The 12,486-nt window shown below is 51.2% G+C and overlaps 1 protein-coding gene across 1 annotated transcript; it reads right to left on the bottom strand.

Moving 5' to 3' along the window:
- Positions 1 to 1,045: 1,045 nt before the first annotated feature.
- AO090138000125 (uncharacterized protein) lies at positions 1,046 to 4,924 on the bottom strand (the record flags this gene model as incomplete). Its single annotated transcript, XM_001825581.3, has 1 exon — positions 1,046 to 4,924. One exon carries the CDS (start codon positions 4,922 to 4,924, stop codon positions 1,046 to 1,048), a length of 3,879 nt encoding a protein of 1,292 aa, XP_001825633.3.
- Between the last annotated feature and the right edge of the window lie 7,562 nt (positions 4,925 to 12,486).

Here is a 12,486-nt window from a genome sequence, read left to right as displayed (position 1 = left end):
CTCCGTGGATCATGACGGGTGGGGAATAGTGACAGCGCTGAGGAGCGCTGAGGAGCATTGAGGATCGCCCGGAGGCCTGCCCCATGGTTTCTTCACTGCGGGTTACGTATCCACTCAGACCCTCATAGTCTCCATTTCAAGTTAGCGTGTCCAATGACAATGCCGTATTGGGCTTACTTCCTCTTCTTTGATCAAAGAAGCCGCAGCCCTAAGATACTCCTTCCGAGTCGTATTGCCACAAAGGTAGATATCCATGCCCCTCAAACAGTGATTTCTATATCATTCCGCGTAGCTCCAGCGATTCAAATATCGTTCGGCAGCGTGTCAAAAGACCGGGCAGTGGAAGGAACGGTCACATAGGAGAAGGTGATAAAAATATATAAAGCCCATCGTTCCCGCCGGTCTATCTGGAAACCATCGTCTTTTCTCTCCTCATAAAATTTATCTGAGCCTCAAAGGCTTTCCAATTTCCATATTATTTTCGAATTATTGTGTTGTGTTGCGTCCCTCTACAAAGGTGACATTATCAATGTGTGATCGTTTATTCCTTCCTCGTTCCGCTGTTGGTTCCTATGATAGTTTTGCTCTCTTTGTACCGACTGCCAATATGTTAGATTCTTTATGTACCGTATTGGGTATTGACTGTGTTGTTATCTGACCATGTCATGATTTATTCCAGGTGCTGCCTTCCTGTTCCTGGCCTAGGCCTGCTGTCAAGTTGAAACACCTCTTTCTTGATCGACCGCCTGGCAGGTCGAGGGTGCCGGCCCATCTTGCAAAACATCAAGTCGGTTGCCACCAGCCTTGCAGCCAGTTACCATGTTGCTGTACCGCGTCCTGTTGTGTGGTCCTCGGATTCCTTTCACTGGGTTTCATTTCGTGCCAGTCTAAGCCTTAGGTGGTACAATGGATGGATGGATGGATGCCTTCATTTACCCTGACCTCTCGCACTAAAGCGATATGCAGGCTACCTACAACTATATATCTTCCCTTGTATCTCTATTGTACATGATCCCATTTCTTACGGGCGAACTTTGAGCCTCGCCTAGGGGCCTGTGGTGGCCGTCTGCCTTGAGTTCTGTCTTTGCGGGCCCCTTGGTCCGCGGCTACGAAACCTTTGAGATGCTTCTGCAAAATCCAGTACAGCCTTCACGTGGCTGGTTTCTCCTTTCCCTCCTAACATGGCCGGTATATCACCGAACGCTTCTCCAAGCTCCCTGCGTAGTTTCTGTCGTGGTATTCTAAGTTTTGAGCAGTCTAGTAGGACGTGGGTTACTGTTTCCTTGGCACCGCATTCGCATTTATCGTCTTCTCGGTGTCCATGAAGTTTGCCGTACGGAGCCAACCAGCAGTGGCCAGTCCGCAGCTGGGTAAGTAAGTAGGCTTGGTTCCGTGGCAACGAGTCGTATAGTCGTCGGGTGCGGATAGCAGGCAACTTTGGGTCAATCCGCCGTAGGTGGCTACCCTTTTTGCATGTCTTCCATTCATGTTCCCACTCTTTGAGGATCTGCTTTCGAATGCTTGCTCTTTCTTGGGAGACAAGGCGGGGGAAGGGGTGCATTTTATCCAGACCAACTGCCATTCTGGCTAGTTTGTCTGCTGCATCGTTTCCAGGGTCGTCGCAGTGTCCCGGGATCCATTGGAGGCGGAGGGGGATGCCTCGCGCTTTCAATTCTGCGGCGGCCTGCAGATTGGCATGGATGATCCGTTGTCCTGACTTATTGCCTGGGTTTCTGATGGCCTGTAGTGCTGACATGCTGTCGCAGAGGATTGTTGCTGGTTCTTGTTGTGAGGTTGTCGGGGTTCTTGGTCTTGAGCTTACTATCTTTAGGACAAGGCTAATGGCGTAGAATATCCCAATAAGCTCCGCCGCGTACACTGACCAATTGGCCATCGATCCAATGGAGAGTTGTCGGGACTCGACTACATCTTTATTGTGGTCTAGTATCACTGTCGCTGCGCCAAGTTGGTTATTCTGCCCGGATGCATCCGAGAAGACTACCATATTGGATGACGCCTGTAGGGCAGTAGCCTTGTCCTTTGCTTTCTCCCGGTCTGGTTCAATGTCAATCTCCAAAAAGCCTGGGGGTTTCCAAGGGGCCATTGGTTTCGGGTCGATCGTTTCTAGTCCATCTAGTTGTTCCAGCCTCATGGTTTTCATTGATTCTGCCAGCGGGAACCGGGGTTGGGATCCCACGTTATCGCGTCGCCTCCGAGCTCGTGAAATCACATCCTGAATCGGGTGGTCTCTAGGGAGCGTGCACAGGTTGACAATCACCCTCTGTGCTCTCTGTTTGAGTCGCAGATGCGTTGGCAGCGTGTATGTTTCCACTTCCACCGTTGCTGTTGCGACTGTTCGGAATGCGGACAATATTCGAATCAAGGCTGACCTTTGGACCGTGTCGAGCACCCTAAGGTGTCTCTTGTCTTTGAGAGGGTTGTGCCAGACTGTTGATGCATAGTCCATGATTGGTGTCACACAGGCCTGGTAGACCTGCCTCATTTGTCCGGGACGGAGGTGTCGAAGTCCCGCCAGGGCGATGTTGACCTTGGTGGCTCGATTCACTGCTTGCTGTACGTGTTCCTTCCATCTTAATTCCTGGTCGCACACCACCCCAAGCAGCTTGGCTGTCGCTGAGGGCTCGATGGTCGCGCCTTGGATTACCAGTCTCCCTTTGGTTTGTTCGCGTTTCTTTCTAGTAAAGTGGATAAGCTCGGTTTTCTCCGCGGCGAAGCATGAGCCTGTTAGTTTTGCCCATTGTTCAATGCGGGGGATGTCTTCCTCCTGGAGTTTCCTGATGTTCTCCTCGGCGGATTTCCCCGCGCGCCACCGAAAGTAGTCGTCGATAAATGCGGACGCGCCGCCGTGGTAGTCCACCCGCTGGTTTACCAGGTTGGAGTTGAAGAAGATAAAGAGAATTGGCGATAGGGGCGAACCTTGCGCCAGGCCCGCGTTCTCTAGCAGGGATCTGGCGGACTCAAAGTCGTCAAATGAGATACTGGCTGATCGGCCTTCCATGAAACTGGCTACCCAGGCTCGCAGCTTGGTGGGGATTCCTTTGGCCTTGAGTTGTCGGTCAAGGATGTTACTGCTAACCCCATTAAATGCCCCTTTGAGGTCAAAGGCCACTAGTGTTATCACTTTCGACGCTAGCCATGCTCGGTCAATCGCATTCCTCAGCACAAGCAACGCTTGTTCAGGGTTACGGCCTGGTCGACCCCCGAATTGAGTATTTGGTAGCAGGCCGTATTCTTCTGCGTAGTATGAAAGGCGTTTGGCCATGACAGCTTCGAGGACTTTCCCCAGAGTGTTCAGGAGAGAGATCGGCCGGTATGCACCCGGCAGGGTATAGTCAGGCTTCCCTGGCTTCCGGAGGACAACGATCCTTGCTCGCTTCCATTTTTCTGGATAGTACCCTAGGTTGACCGATGCGGTGAAGATCCGGAGGATCTCCGTCCTCAGCCATTGCCACAGCTGTCTCCATACCAGCATTGGTATTCCGTCCTCTCCGGGTGCTTTCATGGGTTTGGCGGCCCGAAGGGCCCTGTAGACCTCTTGCTCGGTGATGGGTGTCCATGGGATCTCTTCTCTTTGTTCCATCTCCATGGTGTCTTCTGGTGGTGCCATCCTGGGGAAGAAGGTTCTCATAAATAGCCTTGCTTTCTCCGTGTTGTCCGCTGTCTCCCCTTTGTCTTGTTTCAATGGTGGGATGTTTCCATACGATTCCCGAGGGCGCATGTACGAGGCTGCTTTCCACAGGTGGCCCTCTCCGGCGCTGTCGAGGAAGTCCTTCCAGTGGGTGGCTTTTGCCTTTTCAATGGCTCTTGTCCATGCTCTGCGTTTCGTCCGCATGTCTCCGAACAAAATTAGTGACATTGGATCTTGACGCCCTTTCTCAGCGCAGCTTTCTTGCCATTTTCTCCGTGCCCTATTAACTTCGCGTTGTTGCTCCTTGAGTTCTGGGGAGAACCACCGTTTGGAGTATGGTGACGGTTTAGCCATTGGTGTGTGCTGGTCCACTGCAAAGGTTGTGCACGTAATGAGCTTCGCCACTGCTCCTTCAAGTTCAGCCTCCGTATGGATGGGCGGTGTTTGTGCTATTTGGGCTTGAACAGATTCTCCAATCTGTTTCCAGTCCGCGCGGTCATATGCTCTTCGAGGTTCGCGTTCGGCGTTCCGTGATGGGTCAAGGGACCATTCAGAGTAAACAGCTCGATGGTCTGATCCATAGTGGTCATGGTAAAGGTGGCATTTTATAAGGCTTTCAGGTGTATCCGTTACCGTGAGATCGATGGTGGAGTTGCTTCCGGGGTAACTCATCGACCAGTATGTAGGGGTGCCTCGGGGGAGGCATGGCTGGAGTCCGTGCTTGTGAAAGAAAGTGACTAATTCTTCAGCGTGTTCTATCGCGACATGGTAGATGCGGTTTTTGCTCCACATTGGGTGATGGCGGTTAAAGTCTCCTGCCATGATAATTGTTGTTGGCTTGTCTGTGGTTTCTATCGCTTGTTGGATGCAGGTCTCGATCTCTTCCAGCATCGCTTGGATTGAGACCTCTTCCATGGGTTGGCTGTGGTTCGTGGTTGGGACATATATCGAGAATATCAGCATTTGCCGCTCCATGGTCCACATTTTGACTGCTGTGACATCGGGGTGGTTGCATTTTATCTGTCGATGTGAGGCTGTTGAGATTCGCCTGTTCACATAGAGTAGGCTACGTTTCTTGGGGGTGTCCTCCTGACATGTTGACTGGTAGAGGTGCCAGGCGCTGTGGTTGACGTGTGTGCTGTATGCCGTGAGTGGCGGCTCTTGGATGAGGAGTATGTCCAAGTTTTGTGTTTGGGAATCGTTAATCAGGGCTTCCATGCCTGCTCTAGATTTCCATATGTTCAATTGTACTAGTCGCAGGTTGGGTGTCGTCATTGAGAGTACGGGTGCTTAGCCGGGTTAGGGCAGCTCCGATCGTTGGTAGGGTGTTCTCCCGTGCAGTCCAGACACCGGGCTCTTACCCCAGGCGGGCAATGCCGGAGCTCATGCGCGCCTGCACAGTGCCCACATCTTGCTTTTCCTCTGCATGCCCAGGCGAGATGGCCGAAGCCTTGGCAGCGGTGGCACCTTCTCTCCTTGAATTTGTATGGCTCCACCCTGACGCATGTTTGTCTCACTAGGAGCCCGTTGTCCATGGTCCACTCCGCCGCCTCGCGGGTGTCGAACCAAATAGCCAGCGACCCGTGTTTGCCTATCGGTTTGTCCCTTGATTTAAGCCAGGCGATCCGATTGATGCGGAAGCCGTGCAGTTCCATCTTGTTTTCTTCCATGATGCTGCTGATGAAATCTTTCTCGTCCTCTGGAGCCAGAAAGTCCTCTGTTGGTGTTCTATGTGCTACCACCGCGAACCGCGGTCGGGCGAGTCTGGTACCAAGAGACATAACTACCCGGCCAAGGCTGCCCGTGGCTACGCCTTAACGAGTCCTTGCAACTGGTGTAAAGCAGCTTCGACAGGCCCGCTTGTTCAGGCCACTGCCCTGGTTTTCAGTCGCTCAACTTTCGATGAGCGACCTCCAGATATCGAGGCCCCGCCAAAACCTCTCACCCCAGGTGTCTCCAGGTTTGCTCCTTAAGCATGCATCACCGGCTCTCAGCTAGACGACATCACTTCGGTTCCCTCAGCCTCAGGTTCTCAGTGCGAGTGAGATAGTAGAGTGTTCTCACATTCTCCACTAGGACGACACCACTTTGGCTGGCGGACCTCTGGTCCTCCGTGCGAGGGAGGTAGCTGATTCCCGTCTCTTTGCACACCGACACGCGCGTCCGTCCTCTCGGGCCACATAGACAGTCTCGTCATATCCTCATGACCTGTCCGTCACTGCCATTATGTGCCACGCCCCACAGGGAAAGATTTCCCCGCTTCGCGTTACCAGCGCAGATCTCTCTCCGCCGGCCGACCGTGTCTCGCAAAGGCTGCCGTGATATTCCCAGATACCCTGCAGAACACCGTAGCAGTCCTTCACTAACCAAGCTTGTATCCTCGGTATCGCAGACCTCTCGAACATCCGTGGCTAAGCCTTAACGAATTCGTCAAAGTTCGTCGCTAGATCGCACGCCCCTGGCAGAATAGACGGTCGACATGTTCGATTAAGGCTGCCCGTGGCCGAGCCTTAACGGGGGACTTGTAACCGAACACCCGACCTCACTCCCACAGACTCGCACTATCCACTGCTCAACCGATTGCATCCTCCCTCGCTGCGGGACGCCAATTCCAATTTTGTTAGGTGGTACAATGATTCTCGAAATCGGTCTGACCTTCAAACACTTATCAATTGTTTGTTGGCCCCACCCCCATGAACTTAGCGTGATTCTTATATTGAGCGGAGCAACTTAAATTGAGGGCAGCTGTAATAATCTCGTCATGAAAAACATAAAATTTATGCAGTATTATATATATATGTACATTACTTGAATTTTTGATCGATCCTAGTAGGAACAATATGCTTCATTCCAAGATGCCGAACAACTCGTGCGATGATCCACACTTGGAAGCAGCAAATTGACAGAAATAGTTATGCCCATCCTGGTGTACTTGGCAGTGGTCGCCAAACCTGGCATCTCATGGAGATGGGGGCAGCTCCTAAGATGATATATGAGACAATAGGCAAAGGATGAGCTGTTTGCAATCACAGCAGAGCGACATGTTATGGATTCATTGATAAGGAAAGTTGCCCTGCTCAAGAATGCGTGTTGGGCATCAGTCGCGGTATCAGTAACCAATCGAAATGAACTTGAGCAAGCGCCAATGATTTCGTGGTTGCAGTTACACAAGGTGGGGTAAAGGGATGGGGATAGAACTCATGAGTCTTTGGACTCAAGTTTCCAGCGACCACCTACCGTATACCTTTGCTTCCAAGTCCTTACAAAGATATCAATCTTTCAATGTCCGCAGTCTCCGATATCAAAATTGTTTGTGCCGAGAATATTGCTATATCCTACCTACTTCGAAACGTACCGGCGCCACCATCGAGGAACCGCACTCATTGTCAAACCGTCTCCGGAAGGCGCTCTACATTATCTTTCAATACAGAGCGTAAACTAGCCAGCACACTAGCATTTATTGCACATAGCAAAGATGACGTCGAACATATCCCCGCTTTATGCCTAGAGGAGGATACTGATTCAGGTAGCCTGAACGTCATATTCGCCGTGAATAAAGCGAGTTATAATGATGGAGAGGATACAATTCGCTGTATTAAGCAGGGCTTCGAACGAATATTCGCAATTCTCGCGACTGTATCTAGTGAGTGTCAAGTTTTTGCTCGTGAAGAATGCTAATAATACCAGAGTCAACTCGCTATCGAGACAAAGGGAATCAAATTCTTACCGCCGTGGTTTCCATGTGCTCATCGCGCATACTGTCACGGTTGCGGATGGCCTGTACATCGAGAACTTCAACAAAACGCCCCTTGAAAGGCACGCTTCAGGAAGCCCTGCTAGCTGTGGAGATCATCAGGCGGAAGTTGATTGACGGAAACCTGTCAAAGACCGCGGACAATTTCACCCTAAGAGCGAAGGAAGTCGAGAAACTCCTGGACTCGTGGTCCCAATATCAAGTCGTTACACGTTTAGTGGAAGTTGTGGAAGGCATTCATCAACTACAGCAAATTTTGGGACTCTCTGACCTGATTGGCATCATCCCAAATCGGGACATGAGCCCCAGCGCAAGGAGAAGTTTGCTAAACATTGTTAGCAAGATCAGCAGGTACTGGGAAGTCGCTAGGTATCTGTACCGTACAGCAAAGACATCTCCGTTGGCTCGAGCAATGAGAACAATCCCCGTTCGACTCCCTGAGGAGGCGTTTGCTTCTCCTGTAATTAAGGGTTATTTTCCTGAGTTGCAATCCAAAATCGCCGAAGCCAGCCCAAGGGGCAGTCAGCAGAAGCTCCTAAGAGAAATTTGCGCAATATTGAAGATTAGTCAGCAGCAAGCTATCGACCGGTACTCTGGCCAGGTCATACGAACCTTAAGAGAGGCAAAAGTCCATGCTGAGATCCAGTTGATAGCCCACTGCGAATTGAAACACCCGACATTGTTGCCACGAGTAATCTGCTCGAGCAAGGATGCCTGCTTTCTTTGCAACTTATGTCTTCAGTTGTATCAGAAGATATACACACCAAAATCTCACGGACGACTATACCCAGGTTGGCGGATACCTTGTATACCACAACTTGCCGAGCTAGAGCAAAGATTTTCCCAAACTTTAGGTGACCATTTCAGAGAGACCTGTGTCGCGCTATTGTCAACTCACCAGAAAGTCATCTATCCAGACCCAAATGAAAGTACCTTGTTCACACTTCCATTATCTAGGACAACAACAAGGGCTTCAATATCGTCCAAGGCAACAAGAGCGGGAAGCCGTATCTCGCGGCTACCTGATTCAAGCAAGATTGTCGATGTCATCGATCCACGTACAGAGAATATGGCGAATATGCCACCGGGTAGTCCGTCCCCATCACATGACTGCGCGAAGTCAATAGAGAATGAGTTAAATTATTCCACATTGGTCCAAGGATCGAAGAACTTTGGATGTCTAACCCCTGGAGAATCGTCGTTTGTTTACATAGCTGACTCCCTGCGCTCGCTGGAAATCCAGATTGAGCATGCCACAGGTTCAAGTGATCTTAAGTACTATCTGAAGTGGTTGGGCGCTGAAGAAGCTGCGGAGGTTCGGGAGAAAGGTTCTTCAACCATTGTGGTCGACACGGAGCACCTTGAGGGCGCGGCCACGCTCCACGAGCAGAACTCATTGTACCTTATTGCGAAGGACGCTATACTGAAGGTCGGTTGGGCGAGTGGAGACAAACGTTCCCCTTCTATCAGGTCACCGGCCAGCGACTTTGACAACCACTATATCACGCACTCTTGAAGGCCGTCCGATACTATAAAATTTTCATGATGCTTCAACTTCTTTCCATAAGAGGGCAGCAGAGCGGCGGAGCGCCATGATTGGTGAACAATAGCTGACAAGTCATGATGTTGTCTTGCTTGGCATATCAATCTGTCGACCACCGAGCTTCCTCTGAAACTTGTGTTCCTACTGTGCTCGGCGCAAGATAGGAGCGATGGTTTGGCGCTATCAGATAACGAATGGACGAATATTTTGATTTATTATTGAAACTCAATAGTGTCTTGACAGCTTGAAACAAGGGTAGAATTGACGCGCAGTTCGTTGGTGGATGCGTTGCTCGAAACTAAGAGAATTTGCCACTCAGTGGGCTGTTGTCGTTATCTAAGCCGCTGTCAGTCATGTGACTCTACGCGCATAATATTTACATAATTACTGTACAATACAATGCAGGCTAAAAATATCTCAATAAATCACTTCTGCCAAGTTCTTCGTGGTGGGGCCAACAAACAATTGATGTGTTTGAAGGTCAGACCGATTTCAAGAATCACTGTACATATTTGAGAGACTGTATCAGTTACTGGGAAGCGACCGAGACTGTATTCTCGTCGGAATATAGTGTAGTAGATATTGGTACCAGTTACAGAACTGTACTACTACTGGTTTGGAACAGAAAACAACTTGGAGGAGGAAAAAATGTCGGGACGGCCCGAGACGCGAACCCCTGACCCGCCCGACCGCGACGAACAGGAAAACTCACCACCGCGATTGGTGAGGCCGAAACGCACGACAAGACCACCGGCCCACTATGCTCAAGAGCAAGAGATCGAGACTGAGCAGAGAAATACGCGCTCCCAGCGGAAGAAAAAGAACCAGGGTAAGCCAGTCGCCCAAGATAAAGCGGCGACTTCGGACGACTCCTCGACAGAAAGAGAGGACTCAGACACCTCCAAGCTTGTGAAAGAGATTGTCAAACTCAGAAGAGAAATTAGACGACGAGATGAATTATACAAGGAGGAACTCCAGAGAGTCAAAGAAGAATTTGGCGCTGCCCTCACAGAGTTTCGACATGAATTACTGGCGAATCGACCCCCGACACCGCAAGCCCACCCCGAGTCATGCGCTCAGAGCGGCCACGAGGAGATCCTTCGCGAAATCCAATCCTTACGCGTTGCAGTCAATCCTTCGGGATCCCCGTCCTATGCAGATGTTGCCCGTACTCCCCCCACCAGCCAACCGAGCAATATACGGACTCTCTCATCGTGGAACACGACACCGACTACCTTCACCGACACGCTATATTGCACGATAGACACCTCGAAGATGGCAGATACTGAAAGTGAGAGACCATCAGCAGGTCCAATTAGAACGGCAGTTGAGACCGAGATCCGGACAATGGAAAACTACACGAACTGGCGGTGCCGCGCTGTCACGGTGGACCCAAAAAACACCAACCGGATCAGAATTGCTTGCCGAGATGAGGCTGAACACCAGCTGGTTAAGAAGGTGGCGGAAACCAAGGTCGGTGCGGGAGCCCGAGTGCTCCGTGATGAACTTTACCCGATCAAAGTCGACAGCGTCAACAGAACGGCAGTGCTTGATGAAAATGGTGATATCCGAGTAGGAGCTGCGGCAGCCTTTGGTGAGGAGAACGAAACCACCGTCGCCAAGATTGCATGGCTGAGCAGAAAGGAGAATGCGAAGGCCTATGGGTCAATGGTCGTTTACCTGACCAAAGGTAGTGATGCACGGAGGCTCCTGGCCGACGGGTTCTTTCACGCTGGGGGAGAATCCGGCGTGACCAGCACCTTTGAACACCGACCACGACCGATACAATGCTACAACTGTCAAGAGATTGGACATAAGGCATTCCAATGTAAAAGTACTCAAAAGTGTGCGAGATGTGCTGCGGAGGGTCACCACCACAGTTGCTGCAACCAATCGGTTCCAAAGTGCATTCCATGCGGAGGCCCTCACGAATCGTATAGCAAGAACTGTCGGAAGCTCTATCCATCACATCATGAATAAGACTCTTCGAGTCATTCAACTGAACGTGAGAAAACAGGGTGCAGTGCACGAGAGCTTAATGAATGATGAAGAGACTCAGAACACGGTGGCGTTAGCGATCCAGGAACCCCAAGCGCGGAGGATTCAAGGCCGGCTCTTGACCACCCCGATGGGACACCATAAATGGACGAAGATGGTCCCCTCTACCTGGAGGGAAGGCAGATGGGCAGTACGAAGCATGCTCTGGATTAACAAAGAAGTCGAGGCGGAACAAGTACCGATAGAGTCCCCGGACCTCACGGCAGCGGTTATCAGGCTTCCCGAGCGACTGATATTCATGGCATCAGTTTACGTTGAAGGGGGCAATGCCTCAGCTTTGGATGACGCATGTAACCATCTACTCGACGCGATCACGAAAGTTCGGCGGGATACGGGTGTGGTGGTGGAGATTTTGATTATGGGAGACTTCAACCGGCATGACCAACTCTGGGGAGGAGACGACGTGTCTTTGGGAAGACAAGGTGAAGCGGATCCAATCATCGACCTCATGAATGAATGTGCTCTCAGCAGTCTCCTCAGACGAGGCACAAAGACATGGCATGGCGGAGGACACAGCGGGGACTGCGAGTCGACTATCGATCTGGTCCTGGCTTCGGAAAACCTGGCAGACTCCGTAATTAAGTGTGCTATATTAGGGACGGAGCACGGCTCGGACCACTGTGCTATTGAGACCGTATTCGATGCCCCCTGGTCGCTCCCAAAGCATCAGGGACGACTTCTGCTGAAAAACGCTCCATGGAAAGAGATCAATACCAGGATAGCAAACACTCTTGCCGCCACTCCGTCGGAGGGTACGGTACAGCAGAAAACCGACCGACTCATGTCGGCGGTCTCGGAAGCGGTGCATGCGCTAACACCAAAGTCAAAACCATCATCACACGCGAAGCGGTGGTGGACTGCTGATTTGACGCAGCTCCGTCAAATACACACATACTGGAGAAATCACGCCCGGTCCGAGCGACGAGCGGGGCGAAAAGTACCCTACCTAGAAACAATGGCCCAAGGCGCGGCGAAGCAATACCACGATGCCATCCGGCAACAAAAGAAAAAGCACTGGAATCAATTTCTTGCCGACAATGATAACATATGGAAAGCCGAGAGATACCTGAAGTCGGGAGAAGACGCAGCGTTCGGGAAGATCCCGCAGCTCCTCAGAGCGGATGGGACCACCACCACCGATCACAAGGAGCAGGCAGAAGAATTGCTGGCCAAATTCTTCCCGCCTCTGCCGGACAACATTGACGATGAAGGGACTCGACCACAAAGAGCGCCAGTCGAGATGCCTGCCATTACGATGGAGGAGATCGAACGACAGCTGATGGCGGCAAAGTCTTGGAAGGCACCGGGCGAAGACGGTATGCCAGCAATAGTCTGGAAGATGACTTGGCCCACGGTCAAGTACAGAGTCCTGGATCTCTTCCAGGCGTCGCTGGAAGGAGGCACGTTGCCAAGACAATGGAGACATGCGAAGATCATACCACTCAAAAAGCCGAACAAAGAGAACTACACCATTGCCAAATC

The sequence above is a fragment of the Aspergillus oryzae genome, chromosome 6, assembly GCF_000184455.2.
Source record: "Aspergillus oryzae RIB40 DNA, chromosome 6".
In the NCBI taxonomy this organism is placed as follows: domain Eukaryota; kingdom Fungi; phylum Ascomycota; class Eurotiomycetes; order Eurotiales; family Aspergillaceae; genus Aspergillus; species Aspergillus oryzae.
This window is presented reverse-complemented; position numbering and strand designations above follow the sequence as displayed.